This window comes from Dendrobates tinctorius, unplaced genomic scaffold (assembly GCF_039654945.1).
Source record: "Dendrobates tinctorius isolate UK_male_01 unplaced genomic scaffold, ASM3965494v1 ptg000006l, whole genome shotgun sequence".
Taxonomy (NCBI): Eukaryota; Metazoa; Chordata; class Amphibia; order Anura; family Dendrobatidae; genus Dendrobates; species Dendrobates tinctorius.
The window spans coordinates 7,163,495-7,185,530 of NW_027361674.1; the positions used below are offsets into that span (position 1 = coordinate 7,163,495).

The window sequence follows — 22,036 nt, forward strand, 5'->3', positions numbered from 1 at the left end:
GCCACACACAATACTGAGCATCTTTCCCTTGTCAAGAGGCATTTCCACTGAAGTTGGATCAGCCTGTAATTTGATTTTCCACTTTGATTTTGAGTATCATTCCAAATCCAGACTTCCATGGGATATTCATTTTGATTTACATTGATAATTGTTATGTTTTATTGTTCTGAACACATTCCATTATGCAATGAATAAAAATTTGCAACTGGAATATTTCATTAAGAGATATGTAGGATGTGGTATTATAGTGTTCCCTTTATTTTTTTGAGCAGTGTATTAAAAAATAGTCTTGTCACTTAGTCACATGTTTTGGAAAACACAATCCATTCAGTCCCCCAGACAGTAAAGTTTTAGGGTTTTTTTTTTTTTCTCCAGTCTGCGTTCTTCACTTTTTGCAGTGAATACTGAAGACCTGCTGGTGGCACTGTTGAAATACTTGAAGCCAGATGTGAAACCTCTTTATAACCTCATTTACAGTAGCAGGTCATAAAAGATCACTTAAAGCTGATATTTCCTTTATTTTGAACTACCCCCTTTAAGCAGCAATATAATATAGACCTGGATTAACAGCCTTAACATTAAAAACGCTGACCAGTGCCATGACTTGCGAGTATCCTATTGCAGTGGGCCCCAACCTTTTTTGCACCAGGGACCGGCTTCAAGCAAGACCATTCTTCCATGGCCTGGCAGGGCGGGGATGGAGGTGTGGCAGGGGCAGGGCTTTGGTCATAAGGTGGCGGGGCTATGGACAGTGTTGTAGTTTAGTAGTGCATACTTATTTAATTATAACATTTATAATGTGAATGTGACTCAACTCACCATAGGTTTTGAATGAGTGGGAGCACTGGGCCTGTTTCCCTGTATCAGGGAGAGCACTGGGCTTGTTTTCCTGCAACAAGACGGTCCCATCTAGTGGGGATGGGAGACAGCGACACCCTTGTATGCATGGCTCCGCTCCCACCCTTGTATGCATGTCTGGGCTCCCCCATCATACTTACCCTCACACCGTCGCTGAACTTCTCGGCATCTCTATTCTGGCACATCAGCTTCTCCTGTGCGGAGAGGTCACGTAGTACCGCTCATTAAGGTCATGAATATGGACGCTACGCCTATGGGAGTGGAGTCGCATCCATATTCATGACCTTAATGAGCGGTACTACGTGACTGTTCAGCACTGAATGAAGCTGCCGCACCCGACAGGGTTGCAGCTGTCACTACAATGCTACAGCCGCCGGCTCCCCTTGTGACCAGCATTCTGAGCTGTGGCTCAGTGGACCGGCAACAGAACTGCAACGGCCCGGTCCTGGGCCGCGAACCGGTGGTTGGGGACCCCTGTCCTATTGCATTGTCAGCCGTCACAGGTTGGGATAGAATAGGCATTAAATAGAACACTCAGATCTCAGAGTTGATGTTTGGGAATCGGAAGGTTAAAAAAAGAAAAAAAAAAAAAAAAAAAAGAAAATCGCCCATGTGACAGTCTGATAAAGCGCTTTGGGCTATGATGGCGCTATAAGAAGCAAGCATAATAATAATAATCTCCAAAGCGGCTGGCCTCGTGGGGTGCAATGCAGTAGACCGTATGTGGTTGAAAGGAACAAGCAGCGGAGAATTGGCAAAAGGGTCATGGCACACAAGGCTCATTGATGTGCGTGAGGGAAAAAAAAAGGCTAGCCTTTATCTGATCCCACCATTATAGAGCTGCTGTGCCAGGCGCTTTCGCAGTAAAGTAGGTAACCTGGTCTGGTGAATCACATTTACATCATGAGGATGGCTGGGTGTGACACCAGCGTGCACTATGGAAAAAAATAGCTTAGTTACTCACCGATAACGGTGTTTCTCGGAACCCATGACAGCACCACGGAGAGAGGGGGTCCGCCCATCAAGGACAGGAACCTACAGACAAAAGAGCGGCACCTCTCCTCCGCCCCCAGTTGGTTACAGAGCATCAGAGGGTCTCCCGGTTAGTTAACAACAAAAGTATATACATAACATTATAATTTGTATACTTATAGAGAAGCCTCGTGTCTTAAGAACACACTCTACACACATTAAATCGTGCTCACCGCACACGTGAAAAAGGGGGGGAATTAAGCGGGTGCTGTCATGGGTTCCGAGAAACACCGTTATCGGTGAGTAACTAAGCTATTCTCCCTCACCCATGACAGCACCACGGAGAGAATTTCAGAGATTGGTAGCTTAGGGAGGGACCACCGCCTGAAGGACCCTTCTCCCGAAGGTCAGGTCAGACGCAGAGGCTAGATCTAGGCGATAGTGTTTGAAAAAGGTAGAAGGTGTTGACCAGGTGGCCGCCTTACAGATCTGCTCTATTGATACCTCTGATCTTTCTGCCCATGAGGTCGCCATTGCTCTCGTAGAGTGGGCTTTTAGACCCTCCGGGATGGTATTCCCACTGCATGAGTATGCCAGGGCAATCGCATCCCTTATCCATCTTGCCAGGGTACTTTTGGACGCCCCGAGCCCCTTCCGAGGTCCCTGGAAACACACAAAGAGAGATCCTTCCTTCCTACATCCCTTGGTGGCCTCTAGGTAGTGCACTAAGCACCTCTTCACATCTAATGTGTGAAATTTCTCCTCTCCTCTATTCGTAGGGTTTGGGCAGAAGGAAGGAAGGACTACCTCCTGTGATCTAAGGAAGTGTGTTGCTACCTTAGGCAAATATGCAGGGTCAGGTTTCAATATAATTCTATCCTCCATAATTTTAATGAATGGGGGTATTGCCGATAAGGCTTGAATGTCACTCACTCTGCGAGCAGATGTTAGGGCCACTAGCAGTATCGTTTTTAATGATAGGGTCTTTAGTGGAGCTGACTGGATAGGCTCGAATGGGGTCCTGTTAGGGCTGACAACACTAAGTTCAGATCCCATGTTTTTACTTTCTAGGTAGTTATTGGTCTAGACCTGGCTGCGGCCCTCATAAACCGTGATACCCAAGGGTCGCTTGCCACCTCCTGATTATAGAGGGCGCCTAGGGCCGCTACCTGTACCCTCAGTGTGTTAGTCGCTAGTCCCTGTTCTAACCCCCTTTGGAGGAATTCCAGGATTTTATCCATTTGTATTCCATCCTGAACCTTTGCCCCCGAACTGGATAGGAATTTCCTCCAGGTTCTACCATAGGCTCTGGTTGTAATTGGTTTTCTACTTTTTTGCAACGTGGAAATTAGATTTTCTGAAAATCCTTTCCCCTTCAGCAGTGACCTTTCAAATTCCATGCTGTTAAATGGAGGTTCACTGCTTGGGGGTGTAGCACAGGACCCTGCGATAGAAGGTCGGGGAGATCTGGTAGAACCCAGGGGTCGGTTACTGACATTATTCTGAGCCATGAAAACCATGTTCTTTTTGGCCAGAAAGGGGCTATAAGTATTACCCGAGCCCCCTCTTCCCTGACTTTCCTTATCACCGCCGGGAGGAGAATGGTCGGTGGGAAGGCATACAGTAGTCCCCGTGTCCATGGGAGCATAAATGCGTCCAGGGTCCGAGGATTCCCTTTGGGATTTAGAGAACAGAACGCTTCCACTTTTTTGTTTTTGTGGTCTGCAAATAAGTCTATGTCTGGGGTTCCCCACATTTCCACAATCTTCTGAAAAACGGACTGATTTAGAGCCCACTCCCCTTGATGTAGTTGGGTACGGCTCAGAAAGTCTGCTGTCTGGTTCTCTACTCCCCGTATGTGTAGCGCCGATAGGGACAGTAAGTTTTCCTCGGCTAACCTGAATATCTCGGAGGATGCCTCCATTAGCGTTCTGGACCTGGTTCCCCCCTGGTGGTTTATATAGACCACTGTTACTCGGTTGTCCGAGAATATCCGGACATGATGGCCCTTTAATGCTGGCAAAAAGTGACTCAAGGCATAATTTACTGCTAGCAGTTCTTTTTGATTCGAGGAGGCTTTTAGTTCTTGACCTCTCCATCCTCCTTGAGCCACACTGATGCCCATGTGTGCTCCCCATCCCACAGGACTGGCGTCGGTGGTAATTACATGTGTGATCTTGGCCTCCCAGGGACTCCCTTTGGACAAGTTGTTTTTGTCCTCCCACCAGGCTAGGGAATGAATATTTTTTGAATCTAGCGTAATATGATGTTCCAAGTGGTCTCCTAAAGCCCACTGGTTGGTCAGGACATCCCACTGCAGATCCCTCATGTGTATTTGTGCCCACTGGACCGCCGGCAAGCATGCAGAGAGGGACCCTAACAGAGACATTGCTCGTCTTAGTGTCATAGAAGGGTTTTGCCTCGCTTTTTGTACCATATGAATGATTCTGTCCCTTTTGTGATTTGGCAAGTAACACACTTGGATGTTTGAATCCAGTGTCAGGCCTAGGAACTCCTGGACTCTCCTTGGTTCCAGCCTTGACTTTTTCAGGTTCAGAAGCCACCCGAGGTATTTTAGAGTGCTCATCACTCTGTCCCTCTGTTCTGTGCATTTCTGGCCTGAGTTGCTCGCTATTAAAAAGTCGTCCAAATATGGCACTATCAGAACATCCTGTTCTCTTATGTGAGCCATCATCTCTGCCACCAATTTCGTAAAGACCCGTGGAGCCACTGAGATCCCAAATGGCAGGGCCCTGTGTTGGAATTCTCTTATTTCTCCTGCTATCGAGACCGCTAGCCTGAGGTACTGCCTGGACTTTTTGTGAATGGTGACATGGTAGTAGGCATCGCTGAGGTCTAAGACCACCATCAAGCATTGCGGAAAGAGAATTTTGATGGTCGATTTGATCGACTCCATCTTGAATTTTTCGTTCTTGATATAGCAATTCAGTCTTTTTAAATTTATGATGGTGCGGAAGGTGCCGTCTGGTTTGGTTACTAGGAAGAGAGGCGAGTAGAACCCCCTGCCTCTCTCCTGTGGGGGAACCTCCTGTAGGACTTTTTTGTCCAACATACTCAGGACCTCCTTTTCGAGGGCGTCTTGTTCGTTTTTTGACGACCTTACCGGGGTAATTATATATTTTTGCGGCGGGAGAGAATAAAAGCTTATCCTTAATCCTGATCTTATAAGATTTATCAGCCAGGGATTGTTGGATATTTTCTCCCAGGCTGGGAGGAAAAAACTTAGTCTCCCTCCCACCCTGAGCCCACAGTCACTTGGCGGGTTTTTTATCCCGGGACGAGTTACCGAAGATGAACCCCCTGTCCCTTCTTCTGTCTTCCCATTTTTGGCCTCTCGGGGGTCTCCTCTGAAAGAACTTTTTGTTCCGAAAGGACCGTTTAAAGCCCGTGGCGCTCACTGGTCCTAGGTTTGGGAAGCCTTTCTTTTTGTCGCCTGCCTTTTCGAGGATGTCATCCAAAGTTTCCCCGAAGAGGAATTTTCCTTCACAGGGAATGGCACATAACTTCATTTTTGTCTGGAGATCCCCAGGCCAACATTTTAACCACAAAGCTCTTCTAGCTGCATTCGACAAGGCTGCCGTTTTGGATGACAATCTTATCGAATCAGCCGAAGAGTCGGCCAGGAAGGCTGACGCCCCTCTTATCATTGGCATGGATTTCAGGATTTTATCTCTGTGAACCCCTTCCCTTATCTGTCTCTCCAATTAGTCTATCCATACCATAAGAGCTCTGGAGGTACAGGTTGCAGCTACCGCCGGCCTGATGTTTCCCCCTGCTGATTCCCAGGTGCCCTTAAGTAGGGTATCCGCTTTTTTATCTAATGGGTCTTTCAGGGTACCCATATCATCAAAGGGGAGCGCAAACCTTCTTGAAGCTTTGGCTACCGCCACGTCTAGTTTGGGGGCTTTATCCCACGATGTGGATGCCTCCTCATCAAATGGGTACTTTCTTTTGATGGAAGGAACCGTAGAGTTTTTCCTATCCGGTTTTTCCCATTCTTTATCTATGAGGCCTTGGACGTTCTTATTTAACGGAAATACCCTCCGTTTCTTTTGACCCAGTCCTCCGAACATAATGTCCTGGACTGATCTATCAGTCCGGGGGTCTTCCACCCCCATAGTGGATCTTACCGCTTTTACTAAGGCATCCACTTCGTCCAGGGGGAAACAATGACGACCTTCCGTCTCCTCTTCGGAGGATGACGAGTCGGTGTTTACAGTATGGGAGGTGACTTCCCCTGACGATAAGCTCTCTGATTGGGACTCTATTACCACGTCCCCCTTCCTTCCTTTCCTTTCCCGTTTTTTGGATGAAAGGGCACTCTGAATTTCTGCGCGGATTACCGCCCTTAAGTCTGCGGCATGATCCAGGGTTTCACCGCCGAGGACCTCCTGTATACAGGAGTCACATAATTTTTTCTCCCAGGGCGTTGGTAATGGCTTCCTACAGGTGGGGCATTCCCTGTTCTTGGTTTTTTCTCTCTTCTTTCCCTGATAAGGGAAAGAAGTCTATTACAATGGGGAACATTCAAGAAAATCCACTTACCCCCCATGCGCGGTTGCAGGTACCGGTTCTGGAAGTGGATCCAAATCCCTCACTGGGCGATCCACGGCAGGTGACTTGCTCCTTGCAGTTGATTGCTGCGTGGAGTGACTACCGGACCGGCTCTCCCGTCCGTCTTTATCCTTTTGGCGGTGCTGGTGATGCTGCCTATGTTGCTGCTGCTGCTGCTTAGGCTGCTGTAGCTCCTCATGCTGGTCGCTATCCATCACGCCTGAACGCTTCCAGCCCTGAGGCTGCTTCAGCGTTCCAATTTGAATAGGCCGCCCTGGCGTCACCTGTTTTCCCGGCCTGCACCGCTGCCTCCCCGGGGAGTGCGCACTGCGCATGCGCCGACCGCGGGGACCCGGAAGTTCCTCCTTCTATTTCCGGGGCAGCGCCATCTTGGTACACCTCTGTACCCGGCGCTGCTCCTATACCGGCGTCCCCCGGCCCCTACTCCTCCCGGAGCGGCGGCCTGGTCCTCCCCGCCCGCTCACCCTGGACAGCCCCTCAGCTGCAGCGGTGGCGGCTTCGGCAACCGACCCCGCCGCGACAGGGGCCTCCCCGCTGTCTGACCGCGGACGGGACGGTCCCGGATCTTCACCCCAGTAAGTGCTGCGCTCCTGCTGCCGTGGTTCACCAGTCAAGGACAGGAACCCAACTGGGGGCAGAGGAGAGGTGCCGCTCTTTTGTCTGTAGGTTCCTGTCCTTGATGGGCGGACCCCCTCTCTCCATGGTGCTGTCATGGGTGAGGGAGAAAAGTCCGATCTATGGAGACCACACGGAGAAACTTCCGTGTTGGACACCAGAAAACCTCTAAATGTGCCGTGTGGTATCTGCCACCATGTCTTGATGATCAGTGCCGTTTCAGCGACACAAGGAAAACTCACACAATGTCAGGTTGGTGCTTTTGTATGTGTATTATCAATGCAGAACACAACCTTTATGCACAGAACTAGACCGTGATTTATGAAGAACAACCTCTCGCACTATGGGAATAATCAGGTACATACCTTGGTCTGGCGGGGTTATAGTGATCATCTGCGCTGTAAATTCTTCATCAAAATACCGCGTGTCTGTCTCCGATGTAACTTGTGGCTTAAAAGGTGGTACAAGCTTAAAGAAAAAAAATAAAGTGTAAAACATATTAATGTACAGAAACCAGTGGCTGGAGGGACTTTAAATCTTTAATGCATTCACCATGCAATTAATTAAAAAAAAAATAAATAAATAAAAATAAATAAATAAATTTTCTAATTAACAGGTCAACGGTTGTTGCGATTGTAGCAGTACTATCTATATACTTTAATTAATGAGCCTCTGGGATTAAGAAGATAATCAAATATGAGGAGTAGACATTAATGCACTGATGGGTGACAGGCACAGCCTCTTCTGTCTGTCCAAACCACTTAAGATGCGGCCACCGCCATCAGTAACGCTGTAGATAAGCCCAAGATGTAACCTGAAAGAGAAGAAAAACGAGTTATATTATACTCACACAGGGGCGTTCCGGAGGGTGTCGCGGTCCGGTCCGGCACCTCCCATCTTCTAGCGATGACGTCCTCTTCTTTGCTTCCCGTCATGGCTCCGGCGCACTGCAGTACTCTGCTCTCAACAGGGCAGAACAGTGCGCCTGCGACGGGAAGCAAAGAAGAGGATGTCATCGCTAGAAAATGGGAGGTGCCGGGCTGGACCGCGACACCCTCCGGACTACCCCTGGGTGAGTATAATCTAACTCGTTTTTCTTCTCTTTCAGGTTACATCGGGGGCTTATCTACAGCATTACAGAATGCTGTAGATAAGCCCCTGATGGCGGTGGCCACATCTTCTACACAAAAAAAAAAAATATAGGTGACAGATTCCCTTTAAATGCCGCTGGTAATACTAGCCGTGGCATCTAAGGGGTATAAACATCGAACTCCGATCCTGCAGTTGCAACTCAGCGGTCATAGGCTGGTTTCACATTTGCTGGTTTAACATTGTGGACGCAGGTACATGCGATTGTATGCGTTTTTCCGTGTTTGATTACGCATGCATCGTTTCGGCTTGTGCGGCTGAGCGCGGCTAACACAACAGGTTGCAATTTTGTAGGCGGCAAATTGCGGACGCTTGCGGAAGGATTGCGTCTAACAACGAATTACAGTCTATGGGAACGCATGCGTACGCAAGCACATGCGTGCGCATTGCATTTGCATACGCAACAATTTACATATACACACCCATTCGGCGTGGCTTGTGTACATTCAAAATAGCACTTGCCAATCGTCCGCAACCGAAACGCATGCATTTTTGCATGCGTTTGCGGACGATACACTGCGTACTCAGCCACAAATGTGACGCTAGCCATAGCTTTCCCACTCCCCCTAGATGATTTGTACGTACTACATTTTGCATTAAGGATTGCTTGAAGGAGATAAGTATAGATGATCACTTGCTGAGAGCATCCAACTACTAGGACCCGCACTGATCAGCAGAAAGACGGAATTTTTATCCTCATTACAAAATGACATGACAAGCTGGATGCTCAGCAGCCTTATAGGGAATGACTGGTGCAGAGGTCGAGCTGATTCATGCAAGATGATCAGTAAGTTTTAACTAATTCTGTGAATAGATTAAATTACAGCTGCCTATAGAACTCTAGGAAGAGGGGAGAACGATGGAGAAGTAGAGAAAAAAGCGAGACAGACCTGTATTGTATTTTTTCTAGTAAGCTTTATTTCATCCCTGTGCTGGATTTACAGCTACACTCCTCAGTAATGCTGTTTAATGTCCTCCATGCCTACCAAACTCTAATCACTAACTCAAAGACAACTAAAAATTTGAGTGCCGGCAGAGGGGGGAAAAAAATTGGTCAGAATTCCAGGAAATACGGGTCATACAATGACTAAATAATAGTGTTATTCCTGATGTACACACATCAGCATATTCTGAAGAGTTACTTGAATGGTACACTTTAGGGGGTTGAACAATCTCTACCCGTTAAAAATGGGTTCTATGATAAGTGGACCACAATCATCTCTGTTGATCAATTTTAATCTATGACGAAATATGTGATCTGTTTGCATCACCGAAAGGCAGAATGAAGCATTACATAGTGCTAGTGAGGAGCGAACGTGCTGGGATAAGGCGTTATCGGTGCACACTTGGGTGCTAACCGAGTGACGTTGGCGTGCTGGAATAATATGTTCAAGTCTCCGCGGCTGCATGTCTTGCGGCTGTTCGTCAGGCACAACACATACTGAGATTTTGTGTTTGTTAGGCAATCCCCCCATGTGTTGCGGCTGTCGGACAGCCGCGAGACAAGCAGCTGAGGGGACTCAAACATATTAGAGCACGCCAAAGACACTCGGTTAGCACCCAGGCATGCTCAGAAAACACCTTATCACAGTACGTTCGCTCAGCACTACATAACGCCTATTCAGATCTAAGGATTGTCCGTGTCTTGAAGGACAGATCAGATCCTTCAGAGAGACAGGCGCGCTTTATCCCCGCTCATCACTTTTCTCGTGTTTTTCTGGGGGGGTCCTTTATTTAGAAAAAAAGCGTCATATTTAGAATATTAATAAATAATGAGTTGTTTAAACACATTACACTCCTTTTCCTATGGCAGAACGTTGGTTGTTAAAATCCTCTTCTGTCAGATTACGCATGAATCCTGCAAACAATCTACGATCAAAACCCCCAAACATGGCCAGGAATTAGCTTTACTGCAAAAGAAAAGCAACACCTTACCGTAAAGTCCTCACAAAGCCAACCTAAAGCCATTTTATTCAGCTCCAAACCACAAACCTGATCAGCGCAGTTCTTTAGAAAGCAGTTATTTATAGACTCGACAGCTTGTCGCACACGCCAGCGACCCCCTCCTTCCCTTGCAGGCCTCTCGATGCTGACTGGCAGGACTAGAGTTTGCATTGTGTCATATATTTGGGACATTCTGCACCATCTTGGATTCTGGAATCCAGTGTGCACAAGCTGCACGGTCTCCACAGATTGTGCCAGAATGCTCCACCCCCTTGCCAAGGCATGTGTGTGCCAACACAGCTGCCATCAGCAGCAACAGCTGTGCTATTCTTTGCTGTGGAGTGGGGGAGCCATTTATGATGGGGGGGGGGAATCGCAGTGGAGATGATGTGCAAACTGTTCTGTTTCTGCTTTCAGGATATTTTCAATAGTTTTCAATCATGTATTTTTTTTCTGAAATTCATATTTGGGGAAAGTCCATAAAAAGAAAATTCTGCACCGTACTAAAGGAAAAGAATACAAAGACCTGGGGTATATTCACACAGCTTTTTTGATGCTTTTTCTTCCACCCCTCAAGCAAGTCTATGGGCAGAAAACAGCAACAGAAATTGTAATATTTTTGCCAAATCTTTTTTTTTTTTTGTCCCACATTATTTTAATCTGAAAATGGGAAAAGCCTGCAGTAAAAAGGCTGGAATAAATAAACATGTGACATTTAATTATATAAAAAAAAAAAACAAACAAAACACCATGTGAATGAGATATAAGAAATAAAAGCTTTTTTTCCCCTCCGCACAAAAGTAAAAAAAAACACATGCTAAAAACGGCTACGCGTGAATAAGCACATTGTAATACTTACTTTTTTCTCATATACATCTTGCCATACAATTCCAGCAAAAAATTTGTGTTGCATGATTTCTTTTGCATCGTCAGGTCCACCACCTAACCTGTACACATTGAAAGGAATGGGATAAAAATAAGCAATTGGTCAAATAAGAAAAATTGCAAATAAACTTCTTAAAAGGGGTATCGACATCATGAACATCTATAGCATCTCCAAGAGATACAGGTAAGGCTCCTACATAATTGGACCTGCACCCACCAAGAGTCCTGTGAGCCCCACTCATTGATTCCATCCAGCCACTCAACCCACAGAAGTAAAATTAAAAGGTAACTTCATTATACAATAATATTTATGTGTCAATAGTGCCTTGTGACCCCGACCCCTATTTTAAGGAGGATCTTGAAATGCATTTTTTAATTCAAACCGGGCATTTCCTCCAATTTCTGTCTCTCTTCTGATTCTGGAACAGTTTTTCTTTTTTTTCTGTGCGCCTCTGTTCTAAAGTTATGCTCCCCAGAAATAAAGGTGCAAAATTTTCCTTTCTTCCCACTGGGCGTATACCACGGAACTTGTGGGCGTGGCTGTGGTTTCATTGGCCAAACAGGAGAAAAAGTAAACGCCCACAGAGCGACGCTCAAATATGCACCATTCCCGTGGGAACAACTTTGGAACAGAAAGAGACAGACTAAAAAGAAAAACAGTTTCAGAATCAGTAGAGCAGCGGCAATTGGGAGAAAAATCCTCAGACTGATTGCCACAGTCCTTTTCTTTAGAAAAGATGCTTCTGAATCTGCATATTTATGAAACTGTGCCAACTTTTTTTTTCCCCAGTTAAGGTAGAATTATTTTTTGGCGTAATCCTCACACTGATAGAACGTTATAAACCCTCAGCTTTGTGAAAATACGGATGGACTGTAATACCAAAAGCAACCTGTGCACAAGAGTGGCACCGCTCCCTGGTGACAAATCTATGGAATTCTGAATTCTGCTTTTTAACATTGCAGGTCGAGCACATGACGTCATTAAAGTGGACATCAAAGAGATAAAAAGGAGAGGTGTTCACTTTCTTACCTTTGTTTTGGGTCTTTCTTCAATAAACCTGAGAGCAGTGATTTTGCTTCAGGTAATAAAGTGCGCGGGAATCTAATTTCCTCCATTAGGATAAGTTCAAAGAGTTTTTCATGGTCCTGGTTGTAAAAGGGGAGTCGGCCACACATCATTTCGTACATGACTACACCTAAACCCCACCAGTCCACTGCTCGGCCATAGTCATTATCTTCTAGTACCTGTTGGACAAGTACATAATAGGTTAATATTTGACCCATGCGCTTAGTTTTTCCAGTAGGTTGGAACACAAGGGAATGTATTGGAAAATCTTAAGATAGATGTAAATATTTTCCAACAACCAGATCAGTACGAGAAAAATTGTCATACATCCATTTGTCACCAGTCAAAATCCGCCATTTTTCTTGGCAGATCTGTTTTTTCCCCATTGACTTGCATTATCGTCGGATTTTGACTGACGGTCGTCTGTTGCATCCGTATTTCTGCGGATCCGCCAAAATTTTGGCGTCCACTGACATCTCCGGACGGACAATGCAACTTTTTTTTGTAGCTGGATCCGCATTTTTGCCTTCTGCTACACAGTTAATCCTAAATCCAATCTGGCTGCTAGAGAATTCTCTTTCTCGTCCCGGCCCTCCTGTCGTCCCGTGATGTCCCGGCCCTCCTATGCTACGTCGGCGGGGGTTTTTTTTTTTTTTCAGTGCGGCTCCTTTAACTTTCCCAGATCGGCGGTTCCCGGCGCACCAACGGTCCGGTGGTTCCCGTTGGTATTTCGACACCTACGGATCCGTTCTCCACCATTTTGGCGGATTACAACTGACAAGAAAAACGTAAGTGTGAAACAGGCCTAAGAATGAAATAAGATTCAAAACCTTTAACCCCTTCATGACAGAGCCTTTTTTGTTTTTTACGTTTCTGTTTCTCGCTCCCCTTATTCATAGAGCCATAACTTTTTTAATTTTCCGTCATTATGGCCATGTGATGGCTTGTTTTTTACGGGACAAGTTGTGTTTGCGAATGACACCATTAGTTTTACCATATCGTGTACTCAAAAATGGTAAAGAAAAATTCCAAGTGCAGTGAAATTGCAAAAAAAGTGCAATTCCACACTTGTTTTTTAAATTTTTTTTACCATGTTCACCAAATGCTAAAACTGACCTGCCATTATGATTCTCCAGGTCATTATGAGTTTATAGACAAACATGTCTAGGTTCTTTTTTATTTAAGTGGTGAAAAAAAATTCCAAAGTTTGTTTTAAAAAAAAAAAGCGCCATTTTCCAAGACCTGTAGCGTCTCTATTTTTCGTGATCTCGGGTTGGGTGAGAGCTTATTTTTTGTGTGAAGAGCTGACGTTTTTAATGATACCATTTTGGTGCAGCTACGATCTTTTGATCACCCATTATAGCATTTTAATGCAATGTTGCAGCGACGAAAGAAACAAAATTCTGGCTTTTTGATTTTTTTTCTCGTTACGCCGTTTAGCCATCAGGTTAATTCTTTTTTTTTTTTTTATATATTGATATATCGGGCGATTCTGAACACAGCGATACCAATCATGTGTATGTTTGATTTTTTTATGGTCTTATTTTGAATGGGGCGATTTAAACTTTTATATTTTTTTTTTTTTTTTTTTTGCATGCTTCAATAGTCTCCATGGGAGACTAGAAGCTGCCATAACCCGATCGGCTCTGCTACATACAGGAGATGATCAGATCACCTGTATGTAGCAGTATTACTCACTTGCTATGAGCGCCGACTACCGGGCGACGCTTAGCAATCCGGCATTCACAACCATAGAGATCTGCAGGAAACCTCTTCTGGTTGTCATGCCAACCCATGATCACGTGACGGGGGCACCGATGGGTGGATTTCCAGCGCCACTGCTGGAAGAGCATGTTAAATGCCGTTGTCAGAGTTTGACAGCGGCATTTAACAGGTTAATAGCCGCAAGTCGATTCCACCCGTGGCTGTTCCGGACACGTCAGCTGTTCAAAACAGCTGACGTGTGCCAGGAAAGATGTGGGCTCACTGCCGAAGTCCACATCAAAGGGGGAGACACGACATGAGCAGTACTAGTACGGGGCATGTCGTGAAGGGGTTAAAAAAGAAAAAAGTTGAGATGTCATGAGTAACTAATCGTATCGATTAGGAAACAGATCCCATTTCTGTTAAAGGGGTTTCCTAAAATCACAAGATATTCTATATCCAAATTACTGATCGCTTGGGTTCTGACATACTCGACCTCTGCTCCATGCATTGTCTATCGTAGTACCGTACAGTACTCAACTAGTTTCATCAGTCTCAAAGACTATGAATTGTGCGGAGGTGGAGCATGGGGAACTTTGCTCTATTCAAGAAGGGATGAAGAGCCCCGTTATCAGGGTCCAAGCTTGGACCCCCAACAATCACCAAGTTTTTCCCAACACCATAGGATGGGGGATAACTTTTGATTTTTGGGAACACACGTTTAAAACTCCCTCCATAACAGTTCAAGCTCCATAGGGTCAACGGACGTGAAAATTATGACCCAAATGATTTTAGATCCTTTAAAGTGACAAGATTTTCAGATCTAGGTTAGTCATAAGGAATACCTGTGCTTCCTGTGACCCCTTAGTTTTAGAAGGGATGTTATGTTGGAACCCATTAACCTCCCCTCCATCCCCAATACCGCACTAATTACGTAACTACGTAAAAACGCCTTGGTGCCGGCTGCTCGCTCTCGGTCAGGAAACAATCTTCACTGCTTAACTTTTCAAACGGGATATTTCTATTTTGGGAATAAACCTTTTCAGATTCCCACCCTTTAACACACTCGTGCATGAACGTTTTGCCTATTTGTGTGGCTGCAGGGGCCATCATCACCTGACAATGATCTGAAGTCTACTGGTATGAGGGACTGATGATGATTAGGTGGGCTTTGGGGGTCGGTTTCGACAATGTGTTAATTTTGCCCACCTCCTGGGGTGAATGAGTGCATTGTAGTATCACAGAGATGCTCATCGGCAGGGTCATAAGACAACATCCTGGGACTCCAACCTTCTGTTGTCCAGACGCAACTAAATTTTCTACCCCCTCCCCACCAAGTAGGATACAGGTCTTTAGTGGGTTGTGTCTTTTTAATGTCATAGAGGGGGTCCCCTGTTTGTACTCACTTGAGCCATCCGTAGCCATACAATACTACATCTTCTGCAGTGGTCACAAATTAAAAGCTGCTTTTTATAGTTCTCAGATTTCAGGAATCTCATGCACATGCTTTATGGTTTGTTTTTTGTTTTTTTCTCCTTCGCGTCATTGGGGGACACAGATACTGTGGGTGTATGCTTCTGCCGCTAGGAGGCTGACACTAAATGAAAAAAAAGAGGTTAGCTCCTCCTCCGCCGTATACACCCTCGCCCCCATTGCGAGCGGAATTCAGTTTTTTTGCTTAGTGTCCATGGGGGCACACGTCTGTTTTTTTTCTCCAGGCTCTTTTCTTTTTCCCCATGAAGATTAGACAGGGGCAACAGATCCTATTGAAAGGGTCCGATTTCCCCAAACGAACAACGGGAGAGCACGTGTGAGTGTCGCCTCCATGTATCCTCTCCCGCGTCGTGGGAGACAATGCCGGACTTAGCCCTTACCACCCCTAGGTATTGAAACCATGGGCTGTACAGAGGCACAAGACTAGTCCGTGCGGCCCCCACTGCTCCACCAATGCTGAGACTGCGGTGCTGCAAGGTGGCGGACGGTCCTTCTCACCCCCTGAAGGGGTTAGACGGAGCTAGGGTGCCTGCACCGTCCTATTTTTTTCGAGGCCCCCTCACATACCTGAGTTCAGGAAGCCGAAGAGGATCGTCGGTGAGGAGAGGGACTGGGAGGGCTCCTGCGAAGATCGGGGCTGGAGCCCTTAGCTGGGAGGCCACCGGCCATTCAGGGCTGAGCGTGGCGGCATCATCAGGCGGCGTGGCAGCAGCCCGCGCCAGTAAACATCGCCATTTTTCGGAGCCATGGAAGTCCGCGCGCCCCCTCCCCGTCGGGTAGGGGATAAAATTGAAGCCGCAGCTATAGCCGGAGGCTAGGCAGCGGCCGGAAGTTCCGCCTCCAGGCCGCGCGTCACTTCCGGCGGCCCGTCCCGCACTGGGCGGCGGCGAATAAATTTAGTCCCCGCCTTCGGAGCACAGCTAGGCCGCAGAGTCGGAAGTACCGCCCCTGGAGCGGTTCATATGCTGGCAGCCCGCCCCACAGTTGGTGGCGCGCGATTTTGGATGTGGAGGCGTCCAGGAGTGGGGGCGCAGGACTGGAGTAAGTGCTGCCCGAGAGGCCACACTACAGGAAAAACGAGGTGCTACCTCCTTCCCCCCCTCCCCAGCAGCGGACAGATACAGCATGTCTGAAAAAAATAAGAGCACACTTTTTTTACGCTGCATGCATCTCGTCAGGCTGCGTTTCCGCGGGCGCAGAGCAAGCAATTATGCGAAGCTTGCGAGTCCGAACGCGCTCAGGAGCCCTCCCCTGCGACCGCGACCAATGTGCCGGAGTGGGCCCCATCACTGTCACAGTCCATGGCGTCGCTTACGAGGGCAATAGAGTCCCTTCAGGCCCCAGAAAGGGGCAGGGACAATGGCTCGCCGACCTTAGAGGGAACCTCCACCTCACACGAGCCTCCGGCCTGCAGGGGCCGCTCTCATTCCAGGCAAACCCAGGGGAAACGAATCCACGCGGTGTCGCCCAGTCCATCCGGTGCCCTGGCATCTGTAAGCTCTGCTTCTCGCTCCCCATCACCAGTGGTTGATAGCGAGCAGACCTCAGATTTTGACTCAGACGAGTCCCTTGACCTGGACACTCAAGGGTCGCGTGAAACAGTGGACAGCTTCATAGAAGCCGTCAATCTGACCTTGGGGATTGAGGAAGATCCCGCAGCGGCGACAGGGCATAAAGTGGCATTTAAGCGAGTAAAGCGGCCGCACAGAATTTTTTCCTCTCACCCCGAGTTTGAGGACATAGTGCAGCGACACAGAGAACAGCCAGACAGGCGTTTCTCGGGCCAAAAGGCACTCGAAACAAGGTATCCATTTGCCCCGGACCTCCGTAAAAATCGGACGGAATCTCCGATAGTGGATCCACCGGTTTTGCGCCTAGCCACTAAAACCCTGTTATCCGTACCTAGTGTTTCCTCCATTAAGGATCCCATGGATCGCCTCATAGAGAGCTTACCTCGCTCAGTATATGAAGCGTCAGGGTCAGCACTCGCTCCCTCGTTCGCAGCAACTTGGGTAGCCAAGGCTATGATCTCATGGTCAGAATCGTTAAACAAGGTCGCGCAGGAGCAAAATCTACCTGCAGAGATATCGGAGATTGCGAGTCAGATGGCGATGGCAGGAGACTACGTAATCAATGCATCTTTGGATGCGGGCAATTGCTCGGCACTTGCTGCCGCTAACGCAGTTTCTATCAGAAGAGCTCTATGGTTAAGGACATGGCCGGCCAATTCTACTTCCAAGAAGTCCTTGACTTCTCTGCCTTATCAGTGTGGCCGTCTTTTCGGAGAGAAGTTGGATCAACTCATCTCTGACTCCACAGGAGGAAACACCAAGGTTACTTACCGGTAGCCGGTTTTTCCGGAGCCCATGACGACACACGAGAGAGGGGATCCGCCCAGTCAGGACAGGAACCCTACTGAAGATAAAGGGGCGGTACCTTTCCCTCGCTTCAGTTGGTTTACAGAGCATGAGAGGCCTCCCCGGGTTAGTACACATGGTAAAACTATATCACCACATTATTTCTAACTAAAGAAGCACCCAAACTATAGTGCACACCAAAGGAGTGAAAAGGGGGGGGATATACAGGTGCCGTCATGGGCTCCGGAAAAACCGGTTACCGGTAAGTAACCATGGAGTTTTCTCGTCTCCCATGATGGCACACAAGACTTTTGTAGAATAAGACACCTTAGGGAGGGTCCACCGCTTGCAGCACCCTTCTACCAAAGCTTAGGTCATACATGCAAAGAGAAAGATTGAGTAACTAGGTGAATATAGTAAAAATACGTCTTTATTGGTTAACATATATATCATTCAGTACAAAAATACAGAGATTAAAATGACACCACAGGATGAAAGAACAAAATAACCCGGGAAGAGCACCCAGCCACAGGATATCAAGTAATATAACAATATATATAGAGAATAGCCACATCTATATAGATAACCAATGTCTGCTAATTCCCCATCCCCCCCAATTGGGGATCAATGCGCCACATTATCAGTCCATTGTAACCACCTAATGTGCATAGGTAAATTTAGCGTGGCCAGTTAAGGAGATATCTTACCAGATATACGTGGAGGCTGAGTGAGCCCAGGACCAGGTAAGGAAAACGCCCTTGACGCGCGTTTCGCGTGACTACAAGCACGCTTTCTCAAGGGAAGTATACCGGGGAGTGCGCACAGGACCTTCTTAAGCCCATGTGACAGGTCACATGGTTTCCAATCGGCCAATCAGAGCGGTTTGGCGCGGCCCATGCGCACTGTCCACCCGAAGGGCAGACAATGCAGAGAAAGCATCATACGTTGCCCCGGGCAGCAGGGGAGGAGAAATCCCCGGAAGCCCGGAGGAAGGCAAAAAGACACTCCTCCACATGTCGGCCACAAGCAGGGACAGTGGGCATGCGCACAACCACTGACACCAATGGATGTAAATATACATCATATGAAACAAGGAACACTGGGCATAGGTCAAAAATAAACAAAGATGTAAAAAAGCAACTACAAATGGAGAATACTCAAAAATTCAGAATATCACAATACATGTTGCTCTCTTCAAATTAAAGCGTCTCAGAATCGTCCATAGACACCGATGTCTGGAATTGATGAACATCCAATGTAGATATTGAGATTAGGGCCAGTGGGATCGCCACACATAATGGAACAGATAAATCCAGTTGATGAGTAAAGAAGAGGTCCCACATAGACTAAGAGGGAAAATAAGTGAAACATATATCAAAGACACACATATACAAAGCTTAGGTCAGTAGAGGAAGATAGATCAAGTCGGTAGTGTTTAAAAAAGGTTGAAGGTGAGGACCAAGTAGCGGCTTTACAAATTTGTTCAATCGATACCTCAGTCTTCTCTGCCCAGGAGGTAGCCACGGCTCTGGTGGAGTGAGCCTTGATGCCTTCTGGAACCGGAGCGCCACTTGCAGAGTAGGATAACTCCCTGATCCATCTGGCAATGGTACTCTTAGCTACCCCGTACCCTTTTCTACTTCCCTGAAAGGCTACAAAAAGGGTCTGATCTTTCCTCCACTGACTAGTTATTGACATATACTGTAATATGGCTCTTCTTACATCTAATGTATGGAACTTTTGCTCCCCAGGGTTTCTAGGATTGTTACAGAAAGATGGCAAGGAGATCTCCTGAGTCCTATGAAACTTTTGGACTACCTTGGGGAGGTAGGCCGGGTCTGGTCTTAGAACCACTCGGTCATCCAAGATCTGCGTATATGGAGGGCATATAGATAGAGCTTGTAGGTCGCTCACTCTCCGGGCTGATGTTAAGGCTACCAGTAACACAGTTTTAAGTGTAAGTAGCTTTGGTGACAGCTCTAGTAGTGGTTCAAAGGGATCTTTGGTTAAGGCTTCTAAGACTATGTTGAGGTCCCAGGGTGGTATCTTTGGGATAATGACCGGCCTTGTCCTGCCACAGGACTTTATGAACCTGGACACCCACCTATTGGCTGCTAAGTTGCAGTTATATAGGGCCTCCAAAGCTGAGACTTGGACTTTGAGTGTGTTAGTGGCTAACCCAAGTTGCAGCCCCGACTGTAGGAATTCTAGGATAGGTCCCACTGGAGCTACATCTCCCAAGGGTTCCCCCAGGAAGTCTAGGAACTTTTTCCATGTTCTACCGTAGATTTGGGATGTTATAGGTTTCCTGCTTTTCAACAGGGTGGAGACTAACCCTGGAGAGAATCCCTGGTGACTCAGTAGCACCCTCTCAAATTCCAGGCTGCTAGATGGAAGGCCTTCACTTGAGAGTGGACCACTGGTCCCTGGGAAAGCAGGTCTGGAATCTCCGGTAATATTCATGGATCTGTCACTGACATGAGTCTCAGAAGGGAGAACTAAAGTCTCCTCGGCCAAAACAGAGCTATAAGAATTATTCTCGCTCGATCGTCCCCGATTTTCCTGACCACTACTGGGATCATTGTTATCAGGGGAAATGCATAGGCCAGGATGAACTTCCAGGGTATTTGTAGGGCATCTACTGCGAAGGGGTTCTCCTTTGGATTCAGTGAGCAGAACTTCCTGACCTTCCTGTTGTGTGCGGTAGCGAACAAATCTATTTCTGGTTTGCCCCAGGCCTGAACTATTTGTTGGAAGACTTGGGGGTTTAGGGACCATTCCCCTTGTCTTAGGTGCCTGTGACTCAGGAAGTCTGCCTGTGTATTTTCTACCCCCTTTATATGCAGTGCTGTGATGGATAACAGATGTTGTTCTGCCAGCTGGAAAAGTAGATCCGATATTTGCATGAGGCCCCGAGATCTCGTCCCCCCTGGTGATTGATGTAGGCTACTACTGCCTGATTGTCCGTCATGACTCGGGTGTGGCGGCCCCGAAGTAAGGGAAGGAAATGTTTCACGGCTTTTTCTACTGCCCATAGTTCTTTTAGATTTGAACCCTGATCCTTTTCTAGCGAAGACCAGGTCCCCTGTATTGAGTGGGATCTCAGGTGTGCTCCCCATCCTGTGGCACTGACGTCGGTTGTAATGATGTCCTCAACTGTTTTTTGCCACGGAACACCGGCTGTTAGATTCTTTTCTACAGTCCACCAGAGCAGGGAATCTCTTACAGCCACGGAGAGACAGTTTGCCCTATAAATGCCCTCTTAATTGTTTCTGTGCTGACAGAACTTCCCACTGTAGTTGTCTTAAGTGGTACTGCGCCCACGCTACCGCGGGTATGCATGATGTCAACGAGCCTAAAAGGGACATTGCATTCCTCAGTGTCATAGCTGGTCTTTGTATTGCTGTGCGAGCTAGGCCCCTTATCTTGGTCACTTTGTTCTCTGGAAGGAGGCAGCGTTGTAGCTCGGAGTCCAATATCAAGCCTAGGAAGGATTGCTCTTTTACTGGGGTTAACCTTGACTTGGGGATGTTTATTATCCATCCTAGTCCTACTAGAGTTGCTATCACTTCCTTCACTTGGTGTGCGCAGTGGGTCTCCGACCTCCCTATTACAAGAAAGTCGTCTAGGTATGGGACGATCGCTATGTCCCGGGAACGAAGAAAAGACATTACTTCGGCCATCACTTTGGTGAACAGTCTGGGGGCTGTAGACAAGCCAAACGGAAGGGCTGCGTATTGGTAGTGTTTCACCTGTCCTTGAACATAGAGCGCTACTCTCAAGTATTTTCGATGATCCCGATGAATTGGGATGTGATAGTAGGCATCTTTTAAGTCTATCACTGCCATGAGGCAATGCTGGAACAGGATCTTTGTGGCCGTGTTGATTGACTCCATTTTGAAGGAGCAATTGTCTACCCACTGATTGAGTCTCCTCAGGTTGACTATGGTTCTCCAAGAGCCGTCTGGTTTTTGTATTAAGAAGAGGAGGGAGTAGAACCCCCTTCCTTCTTCTTGCACTGGGACTTCCTGTAAGACTTGTTTTTGCACTAGTCCCAAGACTTCCGTCTCCAGGGCCAGCTGTTGCTCTTGGGCTTTCCTTCGGGTTGTCATTAAAAAAGGTATGCCTGGGCGGATGGATGAATTTTATTTTTAAACCGTCCTTTATTATGTTTAGGACCCATGTACTGGGGGAGATATTTGCCCAGGCGTAAAGGAAGAGAGAAAGCCTTCCCCCTACCTCCAGCCCAATGTCATTGGGGAGATTTTTTGGAGGAAGTGGAGGGCCCTTTAAACATATAGCCCGTTCCTCTCCTTTCTTTAAAGTCTCAGTTTTTCCTGTCTCCCGGGGGACGACCCCTGTTAAATCTCCTCCGAAAGGGCTACTTTTTAGGTTC

General features: G+C 47.1%; 1 protein-coding gene across 3 annotated transcripts in view; it reads right to left on the minus strand.

The window, feature by feature from the left end:
* Positions 1-22,036, minus strand: part of AKT1 (AKT serine/threonine kinase 1) — a 135,359-nt gene that overhangs the window by 5,777 nt on the left and 107,546 nt on the right. For all 3 annotated transcript variants that reach the window (XM_073570455.1, XM_073570444.1, XM_073570464.1), the window contains 3 exons: positions 12,050-12,264; positions 10,994-11,081; positions 7,407-7,509 (listed from right to left, as the gene is read on the minus strand). In XM_073570455.1, the coding sequence (XP_073426556.1) occupies positions 7,407-7,509; positions 10,994-11,081; positions 12,050-12,264 (406 nt within the window). The remainder of the gene's footprint in view (positions 1-7,406; positions 7,510-10,993; positions 11,082-12,049; positions 12,265-22,036) is intronic.